Source organism: Emiliania huxleyi, assembly GCF_000372725.1.
Source record: "Emiliania huxleyi CCMP1516 unplaced genomic scaffold EMIHUscaffold_86, whole genome shotgun sequence".
Lineage (NCBI taxonomy): Eukaryota > Haptophyta > Isochrysidales > Noelaerhabdaceae > Emiliania > Emiliania huxleyi.
The window spans coordinates 1-26,472 of NW_005195584.1; the positions used below are offsets into that span (position 1 = coordinate 1).

At 66.3% G+C, this 26,472-nt stretch overlaps 10 protein-coding genes across 10 annotated transcripts in view; 5 read left to right on the plus strand and 5 right to left on the minus strand.

Moving 5' to 3' along the window:
* Positions 1–1,458: 1,458 nt before the first annotated feature.
* Positions 1,459–2,227, minus strand: EMIHUDRAFT_465904 (hypothetical protein). The gene is made up of 2 exons (XM_005758442.1): positions 2,071–2,227; positions 1,459–1,998 (listed from the first exon to the last, which is right to left on the minus strand). Exons 1-2 carry the CDS (start codon positions 2,205–2,207, stop codon positions 1,791–1,793), a joined length of 345 nt encoding a protein of 114 aa, XP_005758499.1. The 5' UTR covers positions 2,208–2,227; the 3' UTR covers positions 1,459–1,790.
* A 1,214-nt stretch (positions 2,228–3,441) lies between these two features.
* EMIHUDRAFT_219367 (hypothetical protein) lies at positions 3,442–4,131 on the plus strand (the record flags this gene model as incomplete). The annotated part of the gene is made up of 1 exon (XM_005758443.1): positions 3,442–4,131. The coding sequence occupies one exon, from the start codon at positions 3,442–3,444 to the stop codon at positions 4,129–4,131; it is 690 nt and encodes a 229-aa protein (XP_005758500.1).
* A 1,248-nt stretch (positions 4,132–5,379) lies between these two features.
* EMIHUDRAFT_68766 (hypothetical protein) lies at positions 5,380–6,453 on the minus strand (the record flags this gene model as incomplete). The annotated part of the gene is made up of 3 exons (XM_005758444.1): positions 5,380–5,521; positions 5,595–5,782; positions 5,842–6,453. 3 exons carry the CDS (start codon positions 6,451–6,453, stop codon positions 5,380–5,382), a joined length of 942 nt encoding a protein of 313 aa, XP_005758501.1.
* Positions 6,454–6,603: 150 nt separating this feature from the next.
* Positions 6,604–8,519, plus strand: EMIHUDRAFT_438754 (hypothetical protein). The gene is made up of 4 exons (XM_005758445.1): positions 6,604–7,287; positions 7,510–7,560; positions 7,629–7,938; positions 8,007–8,519. The coding sequence occupies exons 1-4, from the start codon at positions 6,655–6,657 to the stop codon at positions 8,114–8,116; spliced, it is 1,104 nt and encodes a 367-aa protein (XP_005758502.1). The 5' UTR covers positions 6,604–6,654; the 3' UTR covers positions 8,117–8,519.
* A 4,567-nt stretch (positions 8,520–13,086) lies between these two features.
* Positions 13,087–14,378, minus strand: EMIHUDRAFT_453499 (hypothetical protein). Its single transcript, XM_005758446.1, has 4 exons — positions 13,955–14,378; positions 13,758–13,811; positions 13,402–13,480; positions 13,087–13,329 (listed from the first exon to the last, which is right to left on the minus strand). Exons 1-4 carry the CDS (start codon positions 14,327–14,329, stop codon positions 13,286–13,288), a joined length of 552 nt encoding a protein of 183 aa, XP_005758503.1. The 5' UTR covers positions 14,330–14,378; the 3' UTR covers positions 13,087–13,285.
* Positions 14,379–14,831: 453 nt separating this feature from the next.
* On the plus strand, positions 14,832–16,634 carry EMIHUDRAFT_219372 (hypothetical protein; the record flags this gene model as incomplete). Its single annotated transcript, XM_005758447.1, has 5 exons — positions 14,832–15,281; positions 15,352–15,429; positions 15,510–15,580; positions 16,123–16,276; positions 16,467–16,634. The coding sequence occupies 5 exons, from the start codon at positions 14,832–14,834 to the stop codon at positions 16,632–16,634; spliced, it is 921 nt and encodes a 306-aa protein (XP_005758504.1).
* Positions 16,635–16,978: 344 nt separating this feature from the next.
* Positions 16,979–19,962, minus strand: EMIHUDRAFT_219373 (hypothetical protein; the record flags this gene model as incomplete). Its single annotated transcript, XM_005758448.1, has 15 exons — positions 16,979–17,011; positions 17,159–17,203; positions 17,274–17,389; positions 17,616–17,747; positions 17,927–17,961; positions 18,015–18,179; positions 18,278–18,336; positions 18,513–18,562; positions 18,610–18,797; positions 18,873–18,973; positions 19,011–19,126; positions 19,266–19,444; positions 19,495–19,640; positions 19,710–19,734; positions 19,865–19,962. 15 exons carry the CDS (start codon positions 19,960–19,962, stop codon positions 16,979–16,981), a joined length of 1,488 nt encoding a protein of 495 aa, XP_005758505.1.
* A 1,610-nt stretch (positions 19,963–21,572) lies between these two features.
* Positions 21,573–22,987, plus strand: EMIHUDRAFT_465907 (hypothetical protein; the record flags this gene model as incomplete). Its single annotated transcript, XM_005758449.1, has 6 exons — positions 21,573–21,651; positions 21,698–21,719; positions 21,967–22,084; positions 22,195–22,390; positions 22,561–22,659; positions 22,733–22,987. 6 exons carry the CDS (start codon positions 21,573–21,575, stop codon positions 22,804–22,806), a joined length of 588 nt encoding a protein of 195 aa, XP_005758506.1. The 3' UTR covers positions 22,807–22,987.
* A 174-nt stretch (positions 22,988–23,161) lies between these two features.
* Positions 23,162–24,079, minus strand: EMIHUDRAFT_359625 (hypothetical protein). Its single transcript, XM_005758450.1, has 2 exons — positions 23,686–24,079; positions 23,162–23,609 (listed from the first exon to the last, which is right to left on the minus strand). The coding sequence occupies exons 1-2, from the start codon at positions 24,070–24,072 to the stop codon at positions 23,499–23,501; spliced, it is 498 nt and encodes a 165-aa protein (XP_005758507.1). The 5' UTR covers positions 24,073–24,079; the 3' UTR covers positions 23,162–23,498.
* A 2,170-nt stretch (positions 24,080–26,249) lies between these two features.
* The window catches only part of FBA3 (fructose-1,6-bisphosphate aldolase, class I), a gene marked incomplete at its 5' end in the record, with an annotated part of 2,307 nt that continues 2,084 nt past the window's right edge, over positions 26,250–26,472 (plus strand). The window contains one exon of the mRNA XM_005758451.1: positions 26,250–26,354. Coding sequence (XP_005758508.1) covers positions 26,250–26,354 — 105 coding nt within the window. The remainder of the gene's footprint in view (positions 26,355–26,472) is intronic.

The window sequence follows — 26,472 nt, forward strand, 5'->3', positions numbered from 1 at the left end:
TTGCCGCCGCCACCCTCGCCGCCGCCCTCGCCGCCGCGGTCGCCACCGCCGTCGCCGCCGCCACCCTCACCGCCACCCTCGTCGCCGCCGTCCTCCCCGCCGCCCTCCCCGCCGCCGTCACCGCCGCCACCCTCGCCGCCGCCGCCGTCGCCGCCGCCGCCACCGAGCCCGCCTCCGCCCTCGCCACCGCCGCCCTCCGCGTTGCCCTCTCCGCCGCCCTCCGCGCCCCCATCACCGAGCCCGCTTCCGGCCTCGCCACAACCTTCGCTACCGCCGCTCTCTCCTACGCCAACCCTCCCCGCCAACCTCCCCGCAACCACCCTCGATGCCGCCGTATCCGCCTTCGCTGCCGCCGTATCCGCCTGAAGGAGCTCCAACACCTCCGCCCTCGTCGCCGCCGTATCCGCCATATTCGCCTGGAAAAGCTCCAATACCTCCGCCCTTCCCGCCACCGCCCTCGCCGCCACCGCCGTCGCCGCCGCCCTCTCCGCCACCGCCGTCTCCGCCGCCGCCCTCGCCGCCGCCGCCCTCGCCGCCCCCACCCTCGCCGCCCCCGCCCTCGCCGCCGCCGTCGCCTTCACCCACGCCGCCGCCGCCGCCCTCCACGCCACCATCTCCGCCGCCCTCCGCCTCGCCCTCACCACAGCCAGACCGCCACCCTCGCTGCCGCCGCCGTCGCCGCCGCCGTCACCGCCGCCGAGCCCGCCGCCACCCTCGCTGCCCTCGCCGCTGCCTCCCTTTGCCGCCTCTCTGCCCTCGTTACTCGCTCTCCTCGTCCTCGCCAACGCCTTGCCCCCACCTGGGCGGTGCCCTGGTATCTGCCTCACACCGGCCTCTGCGCCGACGCCAAGGGTAGCAAGTGCTTGGAGCTGTACATCGCCGCCCACAAGACCGTCGCTGAGTGCCAGATTCGCTGCAATTCAGAAGCTGACTGCTCTGGCTCGAGTACCGCCGCCGCGGGAAAATGTGCAAGCTCTGCGGCAACGACATCACCCGGACAAGTTATGACCCGACCAACAAAGTCGCAAGTGCTTTATTGGGCGCTGGAACACCAAAACGGTGCAGGTGTGGCGGCCGCACCCCGGCGGTACTTCCGGCGGTGTTCTGTTGAGCCTTAGTCTGGACGATTCTCTCATGTGTCATGATATCTCCTCCCCGCATCTCCCCGCATCTGCCTGCATCTCCCCGCATCTCCCCGCATCTCCCCGCATCTCCCATATCTCCCCAAAACTCCCGGTATCCCGCCGTATCCCGCGGTGTTCCGCGGATCCCGCGCCCCACACGGCTTTATCTCCATATGTTTATCTCGCGCCGCGGGGAGCGCGCGCCATACGGCTTTTACTGGATACTGCGTGCTTCACGCACCTATACACCGCGAGAAAAGATGGCACGGCGTGAATCGCGGGTTTTAACGCATCCCGATATGATGTGGGACGTTGTTCCCGTTTCGGATTCGCGGTGCACTTTGAATTTTTCTTAGCACACCAAGACCGGACCTCACAATCATGTGTCACATCACACTAAGAGGATGTGCTCTCACAGAGAGTCACTACACCGCACATCGACGTGTGCTTCCCTGAGAAACAATCATCGTACTCTTCCGACCGCCCGGTTGGGTGCGCGCGTGGAGTTGTGAGCGGGTGGTTCGCTGTGCCCCAGCGGGTACATGGCATGGCTTCGCAGCAACGGCTGGTCTCTAACCCATAAGAAACGTGGCAGCGGCCGGCAAACATTGGCCTTTGCAGAGCGACGGCATAGCGCCAAGGTTCGCTTGCCAGCACCAACAAATTCTACGCGTTGTCACCAAACGCTGGCGTGTAGGCACTGTTTGCCTTGAAGGGCTCGGCGTAGTACCAGCTCTTCTCTGCGGCGGCAACGACTGGCGCACTGTCACGGGTGGCGGCCTCGTCCGACGAGGACAGCTTGGCGCGGCGCCCGATCTCGTTGTCACCCATGGTTGCTTGGAAGCCCGCCGTCGGCACGACCTTCCCGTAGTACCTAACAAACAGTGCATTCCGAGTGTGCAAACCTTCCTCGGGGCTGAGAGGCCCTCGCAAGCGCCACACGCACCAGCCTTGCTTGGCCGCGGTCTGCTTCTCCGAAAGCGCCTGCCGGAACACCATCGCAGGCGGCGCGGCACGCGTGGCGTGTGCGACTGGCGCGGCCAGCGAGTAGGTCTCGTGCGAGCCGATGAGGAGGGCCAACATTATGGAAGACCTCAAAACAGCTCCGACCTTCGCGAATTTTTTTCTTTTGAGCAACGCGCCTTCGATGCTTACAACCTTCGATGTTATGAAACAAAAGCAGCAAGGCAGACATGGCATATCGCTCTGAGCAAGCCTTCGATTTATGAAACAAAAGCAGCAAGGCGGACATGGCATGTCGCTCTCGGGCCCACAGACATCCGTCATCCCCGCACACCCGCCGCCCCCGCGCGCGCCCCACCCCGGCCGGCAGAAAGGGGAGTGACAGTTTGGGATTGAAAGTCGAGAACCTCGCACTCCATGTCGCATGTGCGAGAACGCAGAGTCCAGAGAGAAATGAAAGCCGTCCGGCTCACAAGTCCGGCTCACGCGCCCCGAGCTCACCATCTATCTACCGCACTGAACACTTGCGCCCCCTCGCTCCCAACCCACAACCCATCCACCTCGCCGAGTGCCGAGGTGCTGCAGAATCGCGCGATCTCGGGCGATCTCGGACCGCGCCGCGCGATCTCGGGCGATCTCGCGCAATCTCGGGGCGCCACGCCACTCCCCCCCCCCACCCACCCACCCACCGCCGCGCCGCGCTATCTCGGGCGATCTCGGAGCGTCGCTCGCGCGGCGGCACACCTGCTCAAAAAAGGAAGGGCCCGGTTGGAGCCACGGGGCTCACGTGCTCGCTCGGGGCGCCGCCTCACTCTGCGCCACTTTTGCCTCCTGGGGTTACCGCTCGCGCTCGTGCAGGGGAACCCGGCGGGACTCCCTTCCCCCCACCTCCGACGGGAGGGGTTAGGTCGGTGCTGCGCCCCTTTGGCGCGTGTGTGCATTTCCCGCGTGCCCGCCTGCCAGGGCTGATGCCAAGGGCAAGGCCAAATCAACAACACGTCGAGGGGTCCCGTACCATGCGGAATCGACCCTATCAAGTGCTCAAGTGCTCAACAACACGCCCGGCTGATGCCAAGGCCAAACCCACTGCCCGGCTGGTGCCAAGGCTCAATGACTCTTATTTACCCAATCTCCCACCACCACCACCACACCAGCCACCCCTTCTCGGTCGTTCTTCACACGGCAATCGCAGAGCAGATTGTGAATGAGCTCGCCTGTGGCGGGGGCGGGCGGGTGCACGGAGCTAAGTGCCTCGCCGCCCTCTCAGGAGTCGCTTAGGCGGCTCCCGTGGTGTACCTGTGCTAGTGCCAGTGCGCGCCTCCCGTGTGCAGAAAAATTCTTTCCCAGTACACCAATGCTGCCACCTTTGCGCTCATCGCGCCAGACGTCGCGCCACGGCGACGTTGTGTTGTGCTCGACGGGCGACCCGGATATCGAGGCGACGGGCGACCCGAACAAGCGTTTTGAGGCCAAGCGCGCGGCGCTTGAGAGGCTGGTCTCGAGTGACGCTGGCAGCCCTGCTTCCGATGAAGGTAATCGGTCCGGCAACGATGACGGCGTCTCTGCGAATGATGCCGATCAAGTTTTACGGGTCGCAGAGCAACGCCAGGCTCCGGCGGGAGATGATCTGGAGAGCGGCTTGGCGGAGCTGAAGGCGGTGGGTGGGGCTGTGGGCGGCAATCTTGTCCTGCTCGCTGAGATCTGCGTCGGCGGGCTGCGAAGCCCGGCCGGTCTTCTCTCAGTTGCTCTCTTCGCCTTGCTGTACGCGTCTGGCGAGTTCGGGAGCCCGGCGCCCTTTGTCACCCAGGCGCCGAGCGAGGGAAACTACTACCGCCTGATGGATCCGGCTGAGCTCCTCCGCGCAGAGTCCAACTTTTGCTTCTCCTGCGCAGATAGCGGAGCGGCAGAGCCGTCGGTGGTGGACGAGGCCAACGCTGCGTGGGAGCGGCTGCGAGGCGGCGCTGTCTCATTGGCGCCGCGCCTTCGCCTCTCCCCTCCGCTGGCGAAGAGACTCTCCATGAGAGGGCGGCATGCGGCAGGATAGCTGTGTCGTGTGTGTGATACGATATATTACGTTTACGACCGCACCGTGAAAAATCGCAGTCCTGATAATGTATGTCTACGATACTGCTGGTTGTACATGACACAAGCAAACGAGGCACACTATAATCTCATTCTCACAAGTGTTCTCACCACAAGCGCTCGTTCACGACACGTTTCAGAACTCTCAGAACTTCTCCTCTACGACCGATCGAGTTGTGTCGCCACGTCCGGTGCGCCGGGAAGGGAAGAATTGATGTGGAGTTTACATGGCGCACTCGTCAGTGGCCCATGAAGCCGAGCACGAACCCGGCGGCGAATCCGGCAGAGCTGCTGACGCCGTGCCCGCCCAGGGCCGATGCGACCCTCCTCAGAGCAAAGGCGTAGTCGTCTCGGTCGATGCGGCCGTCTGCGAGGGGTGGAGCGGCGGGGGCAGGGTGTACGGAGGCGGCGGGAGCAGCAGAGGGCGGGCGCGCGCCCTTGTTGTGGTCGAGGAGAGAGACGAGGTCTTTCTCGACCTTGGAGTGGTCAATCGCGACGTACCCCGCGCGGCTCAGCAGCGTCGCGCACACAAAGGCTGCGCCGAGGCCGAGCGCCGCCGCCTCCTCCGCCGCGCGGCACGCGCGGCCGCAGGAAAACCCGAGCACGCCGCTCGCGCCGCCGCTGACAACCTCGGGCGCCAGCGGGCCTCCCGCGCCTCCCGCGCCGCCGTCCGCCGCCTCGAGCTTCGACGCGCCACTCTCGCCGCCGCCGCCCGCCACCACATCGGGCGCATGCAGTTCGACGGGCGCCATGTCGACCGGCGACGCACCCCCTCGCCCGCTCCTCCCACTCGCCGAGGCCCACTCCGCGAGCGAGCGCTGCTGCTCCTGCGCCGCCGCGCGCGCCTCCCGCCTGGCTCGTGCGTACGCCCTGTTGCCCGCCGCCGGCGCGTGGTCGGCCCGCGGATGAGGGGCTGGCTGCGCCGCCGGCGTCTCGATCCGCCCGAGGCTTCTCAGCTTCTCGACCTGCCGCGGCGGCCGCGAACCCTCCTGCTGCACCGGCGGCGCGCACCTGGCGGCAGAAGACGGCGACGACCTTTGCACCACCGAGAGCAGCGCCCACAGCATCATAAAACCGGTCCGGCCGAGCGGAGAGAAAAATACTTTTCAGTGTGTTCTGCGGAAATCGTTGTTATGCGAGACTTTCGTCTCTGTTTGCCCCACACGCCGATGCAGATCGGTGCGGCGCTGCGGCCTGCGCTCGGGATCCGTTACGTAAAGAGCTTGATCAGCTCGTCCGAGACGGCGGAGGGGGTGAGCACGCCGAGGTCGGTGAAGAGCATCGTGATGTACGACGGCGGGGTGTAGTCGCGCGACGGCGTCTCTGCGCGCAGCGTGGGCGGCGGCGGCCCTCTGCCGGCAAAGGCTGCGTGCTCCCGGCGCGCCTAGAGGGGAGGGAGGGAGGGGCTCAGCAGGGCCGCCCCACCGCCTCCCTCTCGCCGTGCCCGAGGCGCGCGCCTCTGCGGCGGGCAGGTCGAGCTGCGAGAGCGGGAACTTGCGCGCGAACTTTGTGCTCTCTGCGGCGATGTAAAACGGCTTCTTGCAGGCGGCGGCGACGATGGCGATCTGGAAGGTGCCCGTCTTGGAGAGGACGCCTCCCGACTCGACCACCGCCTGAGGGAGGGGGCGAGGGAAAACACGTCGGCGCCCCTGTCCGCACAGCCAGCCGCGACAGCGGCGCCGCCCGCCTCGGCGCCGCTCAGGCAGAGCGAGGTCCTCGCCATGGCATGCGCGACCGCCGCGTCCTCGATCATCGTCACCGGCACGCCCGCGCGCGCTAGCTCATGCGCCGTCGCGTGCCCGCCGCCGCCGCTGTGCGACTCGGCGACGAGCACCGAAAAGTGGCAGCCGCGTGCCGCCGCAGCGAGCAGCACCCCAAGCACCATGCGCGAGTAGCCGTGGGTGAGCACCATCGCGCCGTCGGTGACGAACGGCGCGCCCAGCTGCGCGATCCGGTCGCGCGCCGCCTGCGCCTTCTGCGCAAACATCTCGCCGCGCTCGATGAGGAGCGCCTTGCACGAGCCAAAGTCGGGCACGTCGAGCGCGGTGCGGGTGACGAAGCGGACGAAGAGCTCGCAGAGCGACTCAATCGAGATGGGCGCGTCGTCGCACTGCTTGAGTGCCTCGCCCGCCTGCATGAGGTCGTTGCGCAGCCCCATGAGCGTCGTCGCCGTCGAGCGGCGGATCCCTTCGGTGAGCGCCTTGATGGCGGCCGCGCAGACCGATGTGGCCTCCTCCTTCAGGAAGCCAGAGTAGGAGGCGATGATGACCGTCGTGGCCGCCATGTCGTCCCTACGCGGCCTCGCGCTACCGCGCAGCTGCTCGCGACGTAGAGTTACTCGAGAGAAGGCCGCCGGCGTCAGCAAATAAAAAAGATAACAACGCGACCTTATACCGACAAGAAAAAAAACCTGATGACGTGCCGGCCGCGTCCCCGTTCCCATCCCGCCCTCTCCTTCTCTCCAGCCTACCCCCGTCCGGCAAGCATGGGTCTCCCTGGCGTCGGCTTCATCGGGCTCGGCAACATGGGTCTGCCGATGGCGCGCAACCTGCTCAAGGCTGGCCGCCGCCTCGTCGTGCACGACCTCAACCCTGCCGTGGCCGCTCCGCTCACCGCCGCCGGCGCGACCTTTGCATCGTCGCCGGCCGAGGTGGCGTCCGCCGTGACCGGCGAGGGCGGCGCCGTCTTCACGATGCTGCATTCCGGCGCTGCGGTGCGGGAGGTCTACACGGGCGCCGACGGCCTGCTCTCTGCCTGCAAGCCTCAGACGCTCCTCGTCGACTGCTCGACGGTGGAGCCGGCGACTGCGCGCGAGATGTCGTCAGCGGCGGCGGCGCACGGGTGCGACTTTCTCGACGCGCCGGTCTCGGGCGGCGCGCCCGGCGCCGCTAGCGCCAGCCTCACCTTCATGGTCGGGTCCGACTCGGACGCCGCGTTTGCCGCCGCGACGCCCTTCTTCACGCAGATGGGCAAGCCGCCCGTGCGGTGCGGGAGCGTGGGCGCCGGCCTCGCGGTCAAGCTGGCGAACAACCTCGCCCTCTCCCTCCAGATGCTCGCCACCGCAGAGGCCTTCTCGCTCGGCAAGGCGCAAGGCGTCGACCCGCACGTGCTGGCCCAGGCGAGATGCGCCGAGATGCGCCGAGATGGAGACGCGCCGAGATTCGCCGAGACGCGCCGAGATCAGCTGCGCGGGAGTCAAGTGCGATGCCTCACCTCGCCCCGTCGCGTCCCTCCCGCCCCGCCGCACCGCGCCTCGCACTGGGCTCGTGCTCGCCTCCCTCGCCTCTTGCGCCGCACGGCCGCGCCGCAGCCCTCGCACCGCCGCCGCCGCACGCGACAGGTGATGAACGTCTCGACCGCCCGCTGCTGGTCCTCCGACACGTACAACCCGGTGCCGGGCAGCGCGGGCGCGCCGGCGGCGAGGCTGGCGTCTGCTCACAGCTGCCGCGCTGAAAACAGGTGCCGGGCATCCTTGAGGGCGTGCCGGCGGCGAGGGATTACGAGGGCGGCTTCGCAACGTCGCTCATGCTCAAGGACCTCCGCCTCGCCCTCGACGCCGCCGCCGCCGTTGGCGCGCCCACGCCCTCCGCCGAGCACGCCCGCCGCCTCTACCGACTGTCGGCGGAGCGCGGTTTCGCGTCGCGCGACTTTGGCTCGATCTACGCCTTCCTCGAGGCGGCGCGCGGCGAGCCCGACTCCATCTCGGTGGCGCTGGCCGAGGCGTGGGCCGAGGAGGCGGCCACCGCCGCAGGCGAGTCCTTCGACTCTGGCGCCGCATCTTGCCGACGAGCCCGCGCGCCAGCGCTCTCGCATCTCACCCGGAGCTGCCGCGAACAGGCGCGTTTGGCGAGGAGGTGGTAGCGGCCGTGGCCGAGACGACGGCTCCCGCCACCGCGACGACGGTCAAGATAGGCCAGGACGGCAAGGTTGTCGCACCCTCGGCGTGACGCGAGGCGTCTTTACGTTTTCTGGCGAGATTTCTGTCGCGATCGTCACACCCCGCGCACAGCGCACACGACGGCGCCCGCTGCGATTGCGCTCGCACACGTCGCACACTCGGCTTGTGTGTTGCCCTTCTGTGTCACTCACTTGAACCACAACAAACTCGTCTTAAGGTCCGCCAGTCCGGCACCGGGGCACCGCTCCTACAAAATTCGCGCCTGCGGGGGGGCCGACCCCTCACACCTGTCACCTGTCACCTCCTCTCAGAGACCCTCGCCACAGGCCACACAAATCACAATCACAAACGCGTCAACGAGGACGAGAAAAAAGTGCTCGGGCAAAGATGTCATCGGATTCATGAGTTCGAATAGTGTGTTATTGCAATATGTTCGCCGTTACGGCGCTTCCGGTTCCTGCCCCATGTTCCTGCCTGTCGGCATGATCTTGCTGCTCTGCGGCACGTCGTCGTCCACGGCGACAGGTCGACCATCCTCCCGCTACGTCGAGGTCGCGTGCAGCGGCGCAGACGAGCAGCTCTTCTGCTGGGAGGAGAATGCACGTGGGGAGCGGACGAGTCTGCCGCAGGGCGTCAGTTGCATGAACTGGGGGCTGGGAGGAGAATGCACGTGCTGTCAGGTGTCCGCTCCCGACTCGGATGGAGACGGCATCTCCGATGCCGCAGAGGGCGTGGGCGACTCGGATAGTGACGGCATCGCAGCCTACCTCGACCCCGACTCGGATGCAGACGACGTCCCCGACGCCGAGGAGGGTACGGCCGACTCGGACAGCGACGGCATTGCCGACTACCTCGGCCCTGTAGCTGACTGCAACACTCGTCCTGACCTCCTTCAAATGTGCTGGGCCGCCACCGCGCTGCCACAGAGCGTCGATTGCTCGGGATGGGAGGGGTCGGCCGAGCTGTGCGCGTGCTGCCCAACAGTCCCGCCTCAGCCCCGATCCGGAAGATCGTTCGGAGGAGACCCAGCCGACAGCGACAGTGATGGCGTCGGTGATATCGATGACCCCGACTCTGATGGTGATGGCATTCCCAACGCCGTCGAAGGCACGCTCGACGCAGATAGCGACGGCATCGGCGACCACCTGGACACTGACTTTGACGGTGATGGCATTGGCGACGCCGAGGTGTTTCCGCACCCAGCTCGCCAAGAACGCTACCGTAATGAGCACCGCACGCCTCCCGGGTGGAGCAGTCACGCGACGACAAGAGAGAACTGCCCTTCAGGGGATTCAGGGGTATTTTGTCCAGAAAGCTGGTGCCCCGACGGAGCTTTTCCGCAGGGCGTCTACATCAACTTCCAAAACTCGACGCAGTCGATAAACAACCTGGGAGGACAGCCGGGTGGTCCAAACGTCACCTGCAGCCATGGGGAACTGGACAACTGGATTGGACAAACGTGTGGCTGTGGATGCGGCTGCCAGTGCGATGGCAAGTGCCCAGAGCCAGGGGCCTGTGCCGCGGAGGAGCTGCGGTACAGTGAGGTGGCGTTGCTCTTCGATGGAACGGGGGCAGAGCCGATCACGGCGGACCTAGTTGTCACCAACATCACCGCATATACGCCTTGGAGCTCGTCGCAGAATGGTCGCCAGGAGTACGGCACGTTTGGGCAGATCAATCTCCGCAAAGGAACGAGCACCGACTTCCGTTTCGAGTTCGTTCTGCCCTCGGCCTTGCGGGGCACTGGCTCGCTCAGCATAGACTACCCGTACGAGTTTTGCTTCTACGACTTTGATAACGCCATGAGCAACAACATGGCGCGCGGCAGCTTGTAGGGGAAAAAGCCTTGCGCCTCCGGAGCTTGCGCACTGAGCTCTCTTAATCCAAGGGCTGTGATTCGATGACGACTCACTCACCCACTCCTCCCGCCGTCGGCGCGTCAGGTGGAGAAGATTCAGACCTGCGGGACCAGCAATTACTTCATGCACGGGAAACCAGGCGACCGCGACGTGCTAATATCGAAATTCCTGTGCGAAGAAATCAGCACGTCGGAATACATTAGTGTCACAAGTGAAGGGGGCTGCGTCGTCGTCGAAGCCAAGAAGGAAGGAGAAGGGGATGACAACCCCTTTGACTTTTACCAGGTGCTGCTGAACACCCCCGATGACCGCCGCTTCACCGACTTTGCGGGAACGTGTGCAGACTACGACAAGTGCCCTGGAAAGAAATACGGGAGGCAAATTGCTGACTATGTCTCCGGCTTTCCGCGTGCCCACTTGAAGGAGGTCGACATGATCAACTGCACCGAAGAGGAGTATAACAACCATGTTTACAAGGAAGAGGCCGGTGTTTTCCCAAAATTTTCTCGCGCAAGCTCAATTGACGCCCATTTAAGATGGGATGCACACACGCAGTTCGAGGGGCAGCCGTTCCGCTACACCCTGCCGAAGTTTGTATGCTTGCAATACCCCGAGGGGAGCAGTTTCACGGTCAATCTTACGGTGGCGAATCCAACCCTGGTGGACGAAGCCCGGTATGGCCGTAATTTTATCTTTGGCGCCAGTAGTGTGCCGACCAAGTGCGTGTATCCGTCGCCTCCTTCGCCGCCCCCCTCGCCACCGCCGCCAAGCCCACCGCCACCCGCACCGCCGCCACCCTCCACCTCACCCTCGCCGCCGCCTCCCTCGGCCTCGCCGTCGCCGCCGCCTCCCTCCGCCTCGCCGTCGCCGCCGCCTCCCTCCGCCGCGCCCTCACCGCCGCCACCCTCCACCTCACCCTCGCCGCCGCCTCCCTCCGCCTCGCCCTCACCGCCGCCACCCTCCACCTCACCCTCGCCGCCGCCTCCCTCCGCCTCACCCTCGCCGCCGCCTCCCTCCGCCTCGCCGTCACCGCCGCCTCCCTCCGCCGCGCCCTCACCGCCGCCACCCTCCACCTCACCCTCGCCGCCGCCTCCCTCCGCCTCACCCTCGCCGCCGCCTCCCTCCGCCTCGCCGTCGCCGCCGCCGCCGTCGGCCTCGCCGTCGCCGCCGCCGCCCTCCGCCTCACCCTCGCCGCCGCCGCCGTCGGCCTCGCCGTCGCCGCCGCCGCCCTCCGCCTCGCCCTCGCCGCCGCCGCCGTCGGCCTCGCCGTCGCCGCCGCCGCCGTCCGCATCGCCATCCCCGCCGCCGCCTTCGCCGCTGACCCCTGGCCAGCTTGACCCACCGAGCACTCCACCGCCTCCCCCCTCTCCGCCAAGCCCGCCGCCTCCCTCCGCATCACCTTCGCCGCCGCCGCCGTCCGCCTCGCCGTCGCCGCCGCCGCCGTCCGCCTCACCCTCGCCGCCTCCTCCCTCGGCCTCGCCGTCGCCGCCGCCGCCGTCCGCATCGCCATCCCCGCCGCCGCCTTCGCCGCTGACCCCTGGCCAGCTTGACCCACCGAGCACTCCACCGCCTCCCCCCTCTCCGCCAAGCCCGCCGCCTCCCTCCGCATCACCTTCGCCGCCGCCGCCGTCCGCCTCGCCGTCGCCGCCGCCTCCCTCCGCCTCGCCGTCGCCGCCGTCGGCCTCGCCCTCCCCGCCGCCGCCGTCGGCCTCGCCCTCGCCGCCGCCTGCCTCCGCCTCGCCGTCACCACCGCCGCCGTCGGCCTCGCCCTCCCCGCCGACGCCGTCCGCCTCGCCAACACCCACACCGCCGCCGCCCAGCCCGCCGCCGCCTTCTCCTTCGTCGCCGCCACCGCCGCCACCGCCGCCGCCGCCGCCGCCAAGCCCGCCGCCGTCGCCGTCGCCGTCGCCGCCGCCCCTCGCAATCGAAAAGGACCCCCATCTCCACTTTGCACACGGCGGAAGAGCTGACTTCCGCGGCCGCCACGGCCAGCTGTACAACTTCTTCTCGGCGCCCGGGCTCGCGGTCAACCTCAAGACGGAGAACGCCACTTTCCCGCTACAGCGGCCGGGAGGCACTCTCATCGTCGAGGGCTCGTTCATCACGGAGGTGCATATCGTGGCGCGGGTGGGCGGGGCTAAGCGCAAATGGGCCAACGTCTCCTACTGGGCGAGCGAGCTCAACGACGACAACTGGGGATGGAGCACGGTCACTGGATGGTGCGGGACGCCCGGCCGCTCACCCAGCCACTTTAGAATGGGCAAGGGTGGGTACAAGGCGTGCGAGGAGCTCACTATCACCGTCAAGATGGTCAGCGCCGCCTTCACGTCCAAGCAGTGGACGGTGGCGGTGAAGGGACACCGCTCTTACGCTACCACCGGCCCATCGCACCGGCTGGACGTTTCCTTCAATGTGAGGGGCGACTATGCGGCGCGCAATCTACCGCACGGGCTCTTTGGCCAGTCCTTCTCCTCGGCCGCGCCGCGTGAGGGCCTCACCGACGTCTACCCCGAGCGGCCTGGCCCGGGCGAGCACTTTGTCACCAAGGCAATGGCCGAGGGTGCCATCGAGGGGACGGCGGCCATGTACGAGGTAGCGGCGCCGTACTCGACCGAGTTTGCGTTCTCGCGCTTCGACGCGCTGCCCGAGGACTCCAGCAGAGAAGGAAGCTCGCACGAGCACCAGTTCGAAAGCCGAAACAGCGATGGTCGGCTGACAGTCGACTTGGAGTAGCCTAGCGCGCCGTCGCTACCTCATCAGCTCCTGGGAGAGAGAGACAGTCTACTGCAGCAAGCGGCCGCCCAGCGGCGGTAATAAAAAGGAGCGCGAAGTGGAGCAACCGAACACGTTTGCACACCGCACCACCGTGCGTACCGTTAGTAAGTGCCGCGTGGGAGAGAGCGAGAGAAGGAGAGGGAGAGGGGGAGAGGGAGAGGAGAGAGTGAGGCAACAAAACAAACCGCGCGCGCGCACACACACACAGAGTCACACAGATACACTTACACACACACCGTTGTCCACCCCGGCAACCCCCCCCCCCCTGGGAACCCCCCCCCCCCGTGCGAGCGTGTGTCCTCGGTGTCGGTCCACGCTCCACCCACTATGGAGGTCCACGCCTGCGTTTACCAGGTAAATGAGAGAAAGAGAATTGCGGCATCGGTGTCCACTATCAGAATTTCTATTGACTATTCGACCACCGGGCACAGCGGGCACTCCCCAGCCTCGCGGCCAACCCCCCACATGCTACCCGACCTAAACCCTCCTCGCTCTCATCTGACCCACCGCCCTCACACCCTAAGGCGCTGAAGGCACTCGAAGCCCCACGTGCACGCACCGTTTCGTAGCTGCCGAGCCGTAGCTCAGTCGCCCGCCCAGGGTCCCACGCCACTCGTGGCGAACGCGCCTACTCGCAGTGCCTCGCAGCGTGAGCCCACGCGGCCGGCGGCGCGCTCGGCCCCTCGCGACGCAGCGGCGCCTGCGGCAAACGCGCCCGGCAGCGAGGGGGGCAGGGCATGCGACGCCGTGTCGGAGACGGTCGTCGGGAGGGTGTTCGCCTTGAGGGTGCGGGAGGCGTGTCAGCCGAGAGTCAGCCGAGAGTGAGGATGCGGGAGAGTGCTTGCGTGGAGTGTGAAGACGCGGAGGGACAGAGGGGAAGGGGGGGGGGGGGGAGAGTCGTGCGGTGTGTTCAGAACCTCGCGTGGCTACGAAAGGGCGACTGGTGCAATGCGAGGAACCGAGGGCGGGCAGCCGCGGCCCGTGCCTTCTTCTCTTGGGCGCTGGGAGGGGCATTGCGTGACGCAGCGTCTTAGCAGCATCTCAGTGCGTGTCTGCCGCTTGTGCGAGGTTGTGGAGGTGGTTGGCGGTCTCGGCAAAGGCGGAGGCCGCCTGCGGAGCGGGGCGGTGGGAGCGGGCTGGCGAGCGTGCTGGGCGTGCTGGGCTGCGGCAGAGGCTGGGAGGAGGGGAGGCGAGGCGGCAGCTGCTGCGGCGGTAGAGAAGGAGCCGGGCAAAGAGGGGCGGTCTTGTCGCACCGCAGCCGCGAGCAGCCCGGGCGAGGTGACCTCAGCGGCCGCCACCGGCAAGAAGCTCTCCGAGGCCGCGGGTGCGGAGTTGGTCGCAGGACCGAGCACCCCGGCCACGAGGGAGGCGGCAGGCAGCGCGCCGCCGCCGCTCGCCGATATCAGGCTCGCGGCCTCGCCCTCAGCGCCGGTGCTCACGGCCGGCACGACGGTGGGGGCGGAGTAGACGGACAGCTCCGCGCGCAGGCTGTTGAGCTCGTTCTCCACCAGGCTCTTGGCGCGATCCTGCCGGGCCTGCTTGTTTCCTCGGTCCGCCGCAGCGACGCCGTATGAGTCGAGCAGCTTGTCGAGCTGGAAGTTTGTGAGGCCCGTCTTGCGCGGGCCCATGATGGAGCCTTTCCCTGACCCGAGAAGACGTTCCAGGTCCGCCTCCCGCTCCCGCTTCCCTAACACCGTATGCCTCTCCGCCTCTTTCTTTGTCTCGGTCGCCGCTTCCTCCTGCACAAGCGCCGCCAGCGCGTTGTGCGTCCGCTGAAGTTGCGGCACCGCGTCTCGGCTGCAGCCGTCCTCCCAGCGCAGAGACGACGACGGTTCGCGCAGGATGGACGCTGAGATGATGGTTGTCGGTGTTGGACGCCTCTCGGTGCCAACAAGCAAGAAAAGAATTTCGTCGAATGTGTTTCAATCATCCCTCCCTTGCTTGTCTGTTTTCTTTCTTTCTTTTATTTCAACAAGGAAAAACGGGCGAAATCAGCGCCACCCTGATCGTCCTTCCCAAATCCTGCTCAGAAAGAAAAGAAAAAAGAGACAAGCCAAGGGAGGGATGGGAGCCAAAACCTGCTCACCTGTACCTACAACCTGCGCACCCGCGTTTCTTCATCCACCGCGCATGCGAGCACGGCGGCCGTGCCTCCCGTTGAGCACTCGCCTGCCGCGACTGACGCGCGCGCCAGCACAGCTGCTTCGCCGAGCCGCCTCCTCGCAAGACAAGGGCGACGACCCGCTCAAGCCTGACGGCGACGCGCGGCTCGACCGGCTTTGGCCCGGCAGGGCCGTGACAGAGGCGGAGGAGATCCTCGCGTCCGCGCCGCTCCCGCACGGCTTCGAGGCAGCGGCGCCGTCCAAAAAGGCGCGCGTCTTTGCGCGCTCGCTGCGGCAGCGGCAAGCGGCGCAGTCCGCGAACCGCGCGTTTCTCCCGCTCGAGATGTCGGCCATCATAGACCTGTTCGACGACTATGCCGGCCCCGCGAGGCAGCTTGACCGCGACGGCCTCCGCGCGCTGCTCGCGAGCGTGGGCGAGAGGCCGGACGATGCCACGCTCGAGGAGCTCTTCCACCAGGTCGCGACCTCGACAGACAGCACTGCCGGCATCCCGGCGCTCGCCCGCTCCAACCATCCGCGTGCCGCAGGCGGACGTCGACAGCAGCGGCGCCATCGACCTGGACGAGTTTCTGCACGCCTCGGACGCGCTGCTCGCCTCGAACCCGGTGCAGCAGCCTGCTTCGTTGGGCTCTCTGCCCACTCGGCCGCATGACACGTCCGGGACACGTCCGGGACACGCGGTGAGGCGCGCTGTATCCTGGTCGTGGGCGGGCCCGGGAGCGGCAAGGGCGTCCTCTGCCGCCGCCTCGTCGACGAGTGCGACGTCTCGCACGTCAGCTGCGGCGAGATGCGGCCGAGATGCGGCCGAGATGCAGCCAAGATCGACCCTCGCGGGCGCAGGAGGCCCCGAGGTTGGCGAGCCTTGACTGACCCTTCTCTGGCCCATCCCCGGCCCTGCCCGCCCTCCCCTGCAGGCGACCTGCTCCGCTCCGAGGTGGAGGCAGACACGCCACTCGGACGCGAGGTGGCGGGCATCATGCTCCGCGGCGAGGCTTCCTAGACACTTCCTAGACACTTCCTAGAGATCTCCTAGACACTTCCTAGACACTTCCTAGAGATCTCCTAGACACTTCTTAGACACTACCGGCAACCACCGCCAAACCGCGCCAGCCACCCGCCACCCATCCCTCCACCAGGCGAGCTCTTCCTGGACACCTCCTAGACACCTCCTAGAAGTGCCATCCCTCCGCCAGGCGAGCTCGTCTCCTCGGCGCTCATCGTCACTCTACTGCGCCGCCGCATGCGCTCCTTCGGCGGGCCAAAGCCGGCAAGCGCCCCGCCGACGCCGCCCGCGGCAGCCTGACCCGCATGCTCTCCGCGCCTCTAGGCGGGCGGCGGCTGCTGCTCGACGGCTTCCCGCGCTCGCGCGACAATGCGATCGACTTCGAGGCGCAGTGCGGCCGGCCGGAGCTGGCGCCTGCACCTGCAGCGGGGCGGACACGTGCACCGCATGTGTGGCACGCGTCCCGGACTCGTCCCGCAGGCGCTGCACTTGGTCTGCGACGAGGAGAAGATGCTCGAGCGGATCCTGCGCCGCGCGCAGACCGAGGGGCGCGCAGACGACACGCGCAAGGCGGCCGCACCGCCGCCCAACCCCCTTCTCTGGAGCCTTGCCCGGACCCTTCTCTGGACGTGCCGGTAGGCGGCTGTGCGGCGCATCGCCGTCTACCGCCAGCAGAGCGAGCCTACTCTCGAGTGGCTGCGAGCGAGCCGCGTGCCGATCGTCGAGCTCGACTCGAGCGGCTCCCGGGAGGAGATGTGGTCCGGCCTCAAGGCCATCGGCAGACTGATGCGCAACATAGTGATATGAGCGGTGGGCACGACCGGCGCGTCGCGCTTGCACGGAGTGAATGTGTGTTGCGGAGGTGCACAGGCCAGGGCCCATGCGTCGAGGGGTCGAAACCGTCCAGAGGAGAGAGGAGAGAGACACATGTTGAAGCTGTTTTTTATGTGATGTTGTAACTTTTTTGTGTACACGGTGTGGAGAGTACGTGGAGACGCGGTGGCGTGACCGTGGCCGATCCGAACGATGCCCCCGCGCTCTCGCTCCTCTGTGGGGGGGGGGTCTTCACCGAGCCTCTGGGCGCGGCCTGCGCGGGGGGCCTGGCGCGTCGCGAACGCGACCATGCGGCATGCGTGGAGCACGGCTCTTCTCTAGAGGCTGGACCTGTCCTCAAGCTCAAACATCTGTCGTACTGTCGAAACTCAAGTCTCAACGCGAATCCGAATGGCGCTAGAATAGTAAGACAGGCGAGGAACCATGGCGAGAAAGACAGCAACACAGTGTCACGGGGTTTTGACGCTCTACTTGTACACCCGCGGCGCGGCGCGCACCTTGTCCGGGTCGACCCAGATCGACTTCATCGGGAAGAGCGACACCTGTTCACAGCTTGCTACACGCGTGAAGAGGCGCATTTCAGACTGGCGCATTTCAGACTGAGAGAGACACGTCCGCGGCGACGGTGACGTTGGACGTGAGCGAAGCGACGGTGTCGGGAGAGAAGGCGGCCTTGGCGGTGATGGCGACGCGGCCGCGCTGGAAGTAGGCCTCGACAAACGTCCAGTCTGCGAAAGGTGGAGGTGGCGTCGAGAGGCGGCCTCTTTTACCAGCAGCGGCGGCGGGCGGGAAAGCGATGGCGGAGGACGGAAAGGGGAGAGTGGTTGGCGTGCAAATGCAGCACCTCGACCGACTTCGAATCTCGGCGGATCTCGGCGGATCTCGGCCAGCTCCTGCAAAGACGCGCAGCTCGACCGACGTCTCGCGCGCGAGCAGCGGAAGCGAGTCGCGCACGCCTGGAGTTTGCCATTCGCCAGTAGTCAAGCGGGCGGGTGTGGGCTCGCAGCGACAGCGAGGCGTGCGCGCCGCCGCACGCGACGGAGGCGTTGGCGGCGCCGGCCGTGTAGTTGACGGAGCAACCGATGCCTGCCCGCGAGGCAGTCGGGCGTGAGGGGGCGTGCGCCGTGCGGCGGAGCAGGCGAGGGCGCAAACGGTGCCATCGCCCGAGCTTGAGCCGCCGATCCGGACGCCGAAGGTGGCGCTCTCGGAAGGGAGGGCGAAGGAGACGAGCAGCTCCGCTTGCCGAGCGACGCCCGCCGGAACACCAAGCCCGACACTGCCCCGCACAGCGACGCCTCGCCTACCGCCGGCCGACATCTCGGCTCATCTCGGCAAGTCTCGATCCCGCCCGACCCGGCGGCGAGCGGGCGCCTGTCGAATGCTGCGGCCGCTCGCAAGCCGGCGATCTCCTCGATCGGGTACTGCTGCAGCGCGCGCGCCTCTGCGTTGAAAGTGACCTCCCGAGGCAGAGTCTGGGCCGACGCTGGAGGAACCGTCGCCCACCCCCAGTTGATCCGCCTGCGCAGGTAAAGCCGACGGCTCGCCGTGGCCCCCGGGCAGTGTGTGGCGTGCGGCCGTCGCTGGCTCGCCGCTTCCCGCCGGCGAGCGTCGGGTACTCGTTGTCCTTGGACGCGTAAAAGTTGCCCTGGTCGATCCGCTTCTGCGCAAAGAGTTCCTGTTCACCACCAGCCACGAGTCAACCGGTGAGTCGCCTCGGGCCGGTCCGCTTGCTGCGCGAAGGCGAGCTTCCTCCCAGCCAGGCGTCGGCTTGAAGGAGCCGACGCTCCTCGGCGCGCCGGGATCGTACGAGCCCAGCTGCCACCAGTCTCCTCCGCAGGAAGTCTTGTGCACCGTGTCCGGCATCCCAGCCCGCCTGGCCTCCTCATACGCCGCCTCGGTGCCTGCTACCAGCTGGAGGCGTGAAGAGGCGCTGCTCGCTGCTCGGCACCCTCGTGCGCAGCCCCGCTGCCCGGTGTGGCGGCGGGGAGCGGGTACACGCTCGGGCACTCGCACTGCCGAAAGTCGTCCGACTTTCCGATCTCGTACCACTTGCCCGCGAGCAGGTCCTTGCTGGACGCGGAGCCGTACACCATCGAGTTGAACGTGCGCAGCCGCCACTCTCCCGACGGCGTCTGCCTACAGAGTGCACCCGACCCCATTCGTTCAGGCTGAGCTCAAAGAGCCGCCGCGGCTGCCGACGGCGTCTGCCACGGCGTCGACGGGTCGCGCTGCGTGTTCTCCATGATCGGGTTGTAGCTCGGCTTTGTCCAGTTGGCGAGGAGCGGGTCGGAGGCGTAGTCTGCCGGCACCGCCTGTGAATGAGCGGACGAGTGTAGCGAGTTCATTGACCGTCGGGAGGTAGAGTGCCGCTGCCGCCTGCGCGAGCAGAGTGCCCGTCTCGCATGCGGGCCAGTCTGCCTTGTTGCAGAGGCCTGGATAGATTTGGACGATGCCCGGCCCCTCGCCTGTGCACGCGGCGCAGCTGTGAGTGGGGCAACCTCGGGGGGGGAGGAGGACGGCCCCCCGCCGCCGCGCCTCCCGGGCCGGCGCCCTCCACCACCGCCGCGGAGCCCGTGTAGATGGCCTGCTCACAGAGGTGCAGACCTGTGAGGAGGCGCCCCGTGCGCCGCCGCCTGCGGAGCCCGTCAAGATGTGCCTGGTTGTCGTACGGAGTAGCCCGGGGAGGCCAGGCAGACGCGTCGAGCCCGTTCCAGATGGCGACGGGCATTGCCGCCCACGACACAAAGTCTTTGGAGACAAAGTGGCCGTAGTCCGGGCCGTGCCTGTTCACACCGCCGCGCGGTTCACAGCTGGCTGCGCCCCTCTCGCACACGCCGCGTGCCGGTTGTCGTGCCCGGGCGGGGCGGCGAGGTGGATCTGGTAAAAGTGATGGAAGACGCCGTGGACCGGGTCGAAGACGGGCCCGTTCGGATCGTTCTCGGCGCAGCCGTGCTGGTCCATGAGGTGGTACGTCGGCGCCTATGGTCCTCAAAGCCGGAAGGCTTCGGGAGAGGCTCCGCACCGTCAAAGTTTCCGTCGTCGCGGTACATTGACAAAAGGCTTGGCGCAGAACCTGCTCGCGGCACGCAGGCGGTAGGTGAGTACTCGCGCGGGTGGCAGTACAGTGGCAGGGTGGTGACGTGGCACTGGCGGAGACGTGGCGCTGGCGGAGATGCGGCGCTCACTGGTTTGACGGTGAGCACGGCTTGCCGCCGCAGATCTGCGAGTCTGACCAGGCTTGGTCTGCGACGCGGGTAATCGGATTGGCGATGCCGTCAACCCAGGCGAGGGAGTCCATCATCGTGTACACTGTGTATGTCAGCAGCGATCCCCGTGTAAATTCTTTTTTATATATCAACACTTCGTCAACGGTCTCTCCCCCCCCCCCCCAATCTCCATCTACCTCCGCTCTGGTGCTCGCAGCGGTGCAGCTGGAGTCGGAGACTCGCCCCGCCGCCAGATCCATTGGACTGAGGGCGGCTGGATGGAGCTGCAGCACGATCTGGAACTACGTACGTGCTGAAGGGAGACGATTCGACCTACCTGGCCAACTTCCGCTGCACGCGGCGCCAGTTTGATGATCTCGTTGGACAGCTGGAAGCCGGGGCGCCATACATGGTGAGCAGGCTAGGCGGGCGGGGCCAACCCGACACTCTTCCCACTTCCGCGACCTCGGAGCCACGGGCGGGTGCTCAAGGAAACGGAAGCGGCGAAAGCCGACGCTTGGTAGGAATGGGGCTCTGGCCAGATTTGGGCTTGGTGTTGCCGCGTCGAGTTTTGGATCTCGACGCGCGTCAAAACACACGAAACCACGACGCGATCTTTGTCAAGCGCAACAACTTCAACCTGCTGCTCCACGAGACGTTCGGCGGCGGCTTCTCGCCCACCGCCGTTCTCAAGCTGCGCCGCCTCGCGCGCAAAGTCGCGCGCGGCAGCGTTGACCGCACGGCCTACTCGCCCAAGTACTCGCTCTCTTTTATGTCCCACCATGCAGAGCGCATCTCTCTCTCTGTTGTGCGAGGCGTGAACCGCGCCATTCGCTCTCACCTGGCAACCCTGTCTGCACGTCTCGCGCGCGCGTGAACAGGGCTCCAGGCCCCAAATTACGTGTGAGTGTTAGAGTTGTTTGGTATTGCTAAAAATCTCTCTCGCGCGTCGAGAATTTACTGAATAGTGCGATTTTTGGTGAACGATTTTTCGCTTGACCTCGGTCCCGTCGGTGTGAATCGCACTATTTAAGGGCAAAAACCGATTTGCTGCGGGGGGCGTCATCAGAGAGAGACCCTCAGCCGAAGCTGGGGCCGGCGCCGTACGCCGGTACGCCGTCTAGCCGAGAGAGCCCGCGCCGATGAGTTCGACGCGCGGTCGGGAGGCCTTGCGGAGAGACCAGCGAGTTGGCGATCGCTGTACTTCATGGCGCCCTCAAAGTGGGGCTGGCTGACTAGCCACAGAGGTCGATACTCTGGACGACCCTCTCTCCCAACATGCAACAACTCAAACACGTTCATTCACCTGACCCACCCAGCCCCAGCCCAGCGCGGGAGCTAGCCGCGGGAGAGGCGACACCCACCTGCATGCCTCAAGAATGAGTCGCTCCTCCGCCAGAGGCCAGTTCGGAGAGAGAGATGAACTGGGCGTATCGAAAAAGCGTGGGGCGGCGGGTTTGGCACTTGGATGGAGCACTTGGAGTGCAGTCGTCAACCTCGCATCCAGGGCCGGGGAGCTAAGAAGCGCACCCAGAGGGCCAGATGATCGGTATCGGGTTGGTTGCGGGCTAGAGAGCCCTACCTAGCCCTGGGGGGTGCGCGTTCGCAGGGAAAGGGCCGTGAAGGCGGCGCACCTTGGAGCACTTGGAGTGCAGTCAGTAACCTCACATCCAGGGCCGGGGAGCTAAGAAGCGCAGCGGGCCGGATGATCGGCATCGGGTCAGCCCCATGGGCAGTCTGGATCACGGGGGATGACATCCTGCCTCCCGGCACGCCGGGAGGAGGTGGGTGCTCCGCCGCCGGACCGCCCTCTCCACCACCCTCGCCCAGGGATCTACAACGCTGTCTTAAGGTCCGACCTGTGGGCTCTGCCTGCGCTCGGCACCGGGCACCGCCTCGGTATACAAAATGCGCCTGCGGGCGGACCCTTACAGATCACAGATCACTTAGAGGAGTTTTTTCTCTCTTTTGCGACTCGCTTGCTTCAGCGCTCCAGGGATGTGGGCCGATATACTCCGCGCCACCTCCTCTCCTCTCCCAAGCTCTCAAAAAACCCACCCACTGCTTCTCCCCACCAGCCGCTCTCGTCGCGCCCGCAGGATGCAGCGCGGGGGCGAGCAGCAGGACCTGCTTGCCGGCGGCGAGGCGGCGACGCGCGCGGCGCAGCGTGCTTACGCGCAAGAGGCTGCGCACCCGGCAGAGGCGTTGCAAAAGAACGTGCGTCGCGCCCAGTCAGCCCGCCCGCCCGCCCCCCTTTCCTCCGAGCCGGACGCCGCCCGCCCCGGCCCGCCAAGGGGACCTGAGGCCTCGTTGCGCGCCTCCCGCAGTGGCTGCAAGGCCAGCTCGAGACGCAGCACTTCATCATGGGGAGCATCTACGGGACGGCGATGCCGATGCAGCGGCGGATGGAGATGGGCATCCTCTCCCAGGTCGGGCGGCTGCCCGGGCTGCCCTCGTCACACCTCGGCCTCAACACAGTGCTCGGGCGCGACGAGACCATCGACTGGGAGGACTACCTCGGATGTGCGCTCCGCCCCCGCCCCCATTGCTGCAGCACCGCCTCCCCTCACTCGCCCGCCGCCCGTCCGCCCCACCTCTCGCGGCGGAGAGACTCTTCCCCCGCGCGAGGGGGAGAGGAGTGGACGAGAGAAGGAGAGGGCTGCAGGCCACCCCTCTCTCCGCCCGCCTCTCAGTGCCCGAGAACTCGGAGGTTGCCGTGGACATGCGCGCGCAGCTCGAGCGCAAATACGGCATCACGCCGCAGAGCTCCGCCCTCGGCCCCGCCGCTCTCGGTGCGCGGGCGGGAGGAGGCCGAGCCGCGCCGCTCCCCTCGGCCCCGACCCTTCTCCTGCCTGCCCTCTCTAGGCGGAGTGCCGGACAAGCTGCGGCAGGCGGCCGCGCCGCGCGAGGGCGTGGCGCTGCGCAAGGACCTCTGCTGAGCGCCGCGCTCATCTCGTCGCCGTGTTGGGCGTGGCCGTTTCATCCCCCCGCCCCACACCCTTTCGCGCCTTCGGACTGTGAGATTTGTGTGCGCTTGCGTCGTCCTGCGCGCTGCGGTATGCGGGGCCACTGTGTCTTGGCCCGCGTAAATCGATGTAATGAACAGACACTCGAAAAAGACGTAATGCCCAACAAACCCGCGCCGTAAACCTAAACGAACGCACGATGAGACGTCGTCCACACACATGCGACATGGACGTCTCCATCACCGCGGACAGCGGTGTCAGCGCCCTCCAGAGCGTGCGGTGGCCGCCGCGCGCGCGCACCCGCCCCTCGTGTGCATCTCGCGCGGCGGAACGGTAACCTCGCGCGCCGCGAACCCGAACGCACATCACGTATCACGAGCACGAGCGGGGGGGTCCGTACCGATGCACACATGCACATGCATCATGCACGCTCCGAGTCATGCGATGTGGGGTTTTCATGGCCGCTGATCTCCTCCCGCAGGCACAGAGGCGTCCTTGAGCTACTTCTTGGCCACATAATCAGGCGGCGGCCGCGTCTCGAGGGTCTCCCCAGAGAACGGGTTGAAGAAGAAGCTCGTGCCGTTGCCGTATTCGGACTCGAGCCAGTTCTCGGGCAGCGGCGGGGGAGGGCTGGTCACTTCGGCCGACAGAGGCTGGCCGAGCGCCTAAGGGGCAGAGGGGAGTGTGGCGGTTGGCGCGCGGGTCGTGAGGTGGTGCGGCGTAGCACTCCAGGGCGGCGCCTTTTGCAGCGCGCCGACGCACTCAAACTTGCGCTTCTGCGGAGGCGGAGGAGGCGGGCGGTGGGATAGAGGGATTGGAGGGCAGACGGAGCGAGGCGGAAGAGGCGCTCGCCTGCTTTGCGAGATCGAGTGGCGTCAGCCCGCGCTCATTCTTCGAGTCGACCACCTTGCTGCTCAGCATGAGAGTCAGCATCGACAAGCTGCCATACATCGCGGCAATATGCACCGCGGTGTCGCCCTCGCGGCTCTGGAGGGCCACGTCGGCCCCGCTGGCGAGCAAAAGCTCGGCCTGCCACAGCCGGTTCTTCCACGCTGCGTAGTACAGCGCCGGCCACTCGCACATCGCGTCCTGTGCGTTGACGTCCTGGCCGTCTGCGAGCAGCTGCTTCATGCGTGTCTGCTCGCCCTTCTCAACAGCCGTCCACCAATCAGAGGTCGAGTTCGCCTTGGCGCGACGTGCGGCCTCGCGCGCAGCGGCAATGTCGTAGTCGGACGGCATATGCACACTAGTACGTCAACCAAGATGATGAGCGGCCGCGGCGATTTTCTTCTTTTAGGTTTTGTGGCCAAGACCAATCTTCTTTCCCTCTCGCCGCTCATTGCAAGGAGTATGGTTCTTGCACGCGTGCAAGATTGGGCGTCTTCTGTCCCTTTGATGGGCGGCGGCCCGAGCTCGGCCCCACAGCAAGCAGGGGGTGGGGGCCACCTCGTCCTCGAACCCCTAGCCAGGGTTTCGAGAGAGAGGATTTTTGAAAACCAACCAGAAATCACGACTCTCACAGTGATTTGGGCTCGGCAGCTTGTCAGCCCTCAGCCGAAGCTGTGGGGCCGGTCCCGTAGCCGAGAGAGCCCGCCCGCGTCGATGAGGTCTCGAGCGGAGGGCGCCCCGGATTCATCCATCCGTTGCGGGCCCCGGTACATTCATTAGAACTGATCAATTGCGCAGCAGCCGTCCCTTGAGCATCGGGCCGCGCAACTATGGTCTATGCTCTATGCACTATGGAGACCCAGCCAGACGATCATCTGACTGAGGGAGGGTGTAGAGGATGTAGAGTGTAGAGCGCTGTAGAGCTGTAGAGCTGGAGAGCGCTCTGGAGCGCTGTAGAGCAGTAGAGCTCTACATCCGCCGCGTGACGAGGCGCGTGCGTTGTAGAGCGATGTAGAGGCGCTCTACAACGTGAAATCTCTACAACAAACTCTACATGGCGAACGAGGGCACGGTCGCTCTCCGACATGAGGCGCGTTGCGCTTGCCAGTGCTGCCCTGGCCTTCTGTCTGCCCGCCCAATGGGTGGCAGGTGCCTCTGCTGCTGTGGCATGCCTCACGGCTGCGACTGGCCGGCGCCTCGGCGCGTCAGCTCGGCTCGGCGTAGCGATCGTGGCCAGCGCAACTCGCCTGGACTCAACGCTCAGCCAGGAGCTCCCGCACGCGCTGGCGCGAGGCATGGCGCATGCAGCGCGTCTGAATGCTCGCCTCTCGCCTCGCGCAAATGCGACCGTCCTCGCAGCCGACAGTCCACCGCCTGCTAAAGAAGCACTGCGATGAATGCGGCACCGGCGACGCATGGCAGGCTGGTCATGACGCAGTTATAGGGTGTTGTGTGCCGTCAGAGGGACTCTCTGTGTGTCAGTGATAGTCAGGGCCGTCCATCAGAGCTCCAGTAAGCTCGGAGACACCCCATTAGTGCGACTCGACCTCTTTGAGTCACTGCCTTCCCGGCGGTTTGGCTGTAGAGCCTCTACAACAAACTCTACAGCAAAATCGCGCTCTACATCGCTCTACAACGCACGCGCCTCGTCACGCGGCGGATGTAGAGCTCTACAGCTCTACAGCGCTCCAGAGCGCTCTACAGCTCTACAGCTCTACAGCGCTCTACACTCTACATCCTCTACACCCTTCCATCTCTAGATTTGCGCAGAGCTATTCATTCCAACATGCTCTCTCGTGCACGGCACGGTGGCTTGGCATTCTTGGGTCCATTCCTCCTTCAGCTCCCCCATGGCATAGGCAGGGTGGCAAGCGGCTCACGGGCCCGCATCCCACTGCCACGTTGTCTGCTCTGGATGATCGCCAAGGAGGGGTGCTGTTATCGCAGGTGCACCCTAGGGTGCACCACACTCTGTGGCCGCACTCCTTTGGCGCGCATTCGCAAGCCCCACAGGTCGGGGGCTCATGGCGGCACATACTATTCATTGTCGCGTCGTCGCACACAGGGCAGACGTCCTCAAAGTGAAAGAGCACAGGCCAAAGCAAAGCTGGGCTCTGGCGTTATGCAATACGCATTGATCTGAATTTTTGCGACCGCAACGTTGGTCGTTGCGTGCCGTGGTCATGCGTGCCCATCTCGCGTGTGGAAGGCAGGGAGGAGGAGCGATCTGTAGCCTCCTCGTCGCTGGGCTGGATGAGTCTGCTGTTAGAAGGTGCAGCATGCCTGTGGCAGGCGTTCGTTGTATAACAGGCGGGCATGAGCCGCCTGACGCACGAGCTGCGCGAGGCGCAGCGGAACCGACGCGCGGGCGGCGCAGCCGCGCTGGGTGCAGTCGGTCGGGAGCAAAGGGCGGCTCGCGGAGTAAAAAGAAAAACGTCGGCAGACCGAAGCTGCGAGGAATGGTGGCCGCGCTGTCATGCATGGCGGCCTCGGCCCTGTTTGCGCCGTCGCGAGTCGGTAAACTCACGATGGTGTCGCCCTTCGAGTCTGACAACGTGCACATTCCAGAGCTGATCGCCACGGCGGCGCGCATCTCGCGGCGAGGCTTTGGCATCCTCGCAGCCGACGAGTCGGTGCCGACCGCAGGCAAGCGGCTGAAGACCGTCGGCGTCGAGAACACCGCTGAGAATCGACGCGCGTTTCGCGAGCTCCTATTCACGGCGGAGGGGCTCGAAGACTACATCTCGGGCG

Bases quoted from the DNA above. Each gene is read 5' to 3' on its own strand.
- EMIHUDRAFT_465904 (XM_005758442.1), bottom strand. From the start codon at position 2,207: ATGTTGGCCCTCCTCATCGGCTCGCACGAGACCTACTCGCTGGCCGCG. The intron at 1,999-2,070 runs GTGCGTGTGGCG...ACTGTTTGTTAG, and splicing joins ACCGCGGCCAAGCAAGGCTG to GTACTACGGGAAGGTCGTGC.
- EMIHUDRAFT_438754 (XM_005758445.1), top strand. From the start codon at position 6,655: ATGGGTCTCCCTGGCGTCGGCTTCATCGGGCTCGGCAACATGGGTCTG. The intron at 7,561-7,628 runs GTGCCGGGCAGC...CGCTGAAAACAG, and splicing joins CCTCCGACACGTACAACCCG to GTGCCGGGCATCCTTGAGGG. The intron at 7,939-8,006 runs GCGCCGCATCTT...TGCCGCGAACAG, and splicing joins AGGCGAGTCCTTCGACTCTG to GCGCGTTTGGCGAGGAGGTG.
- EMIHUDRAFT_453499 (XM_005758446.1), bottom strand. From the start codon at position 14,329: ATGGGCCCGCGCAAGACGGGCCTCACAAACTTCCAGCTCGACAAGCTG. The intron at 13,812-13,954 runs GTGCGACAAGAC...CCCGCTCCGCAG, and splicing joins CCGGGCTGCTCGCGGCTGCG to GCGGCCTCCGCCTTTGCCGA. The intron at 13,330-13,401 runs GCGCCGCTGCGT...CACTGCGAGTAG, and splicing joins GCCGGGCGCGTTTGCCGCAG to GCGCGTTCGCCACGAGTGGC.
- EMIHUDRAFT_359625 (XM_005758450.1), bottom strand. From the start codon at position 24,072: ATGCCGTCCGACTACGACATTGCCGCTGCGCGCGAGGCCGCACGTCGC. The intron at 23,610-23,685 runs GCGAGCGCCTCT...CCGCCTCCGCAG, and splicing joins CACTCGATCTCGCAAAGCAG to AAGCGCAAGTTTGAGTGCGT.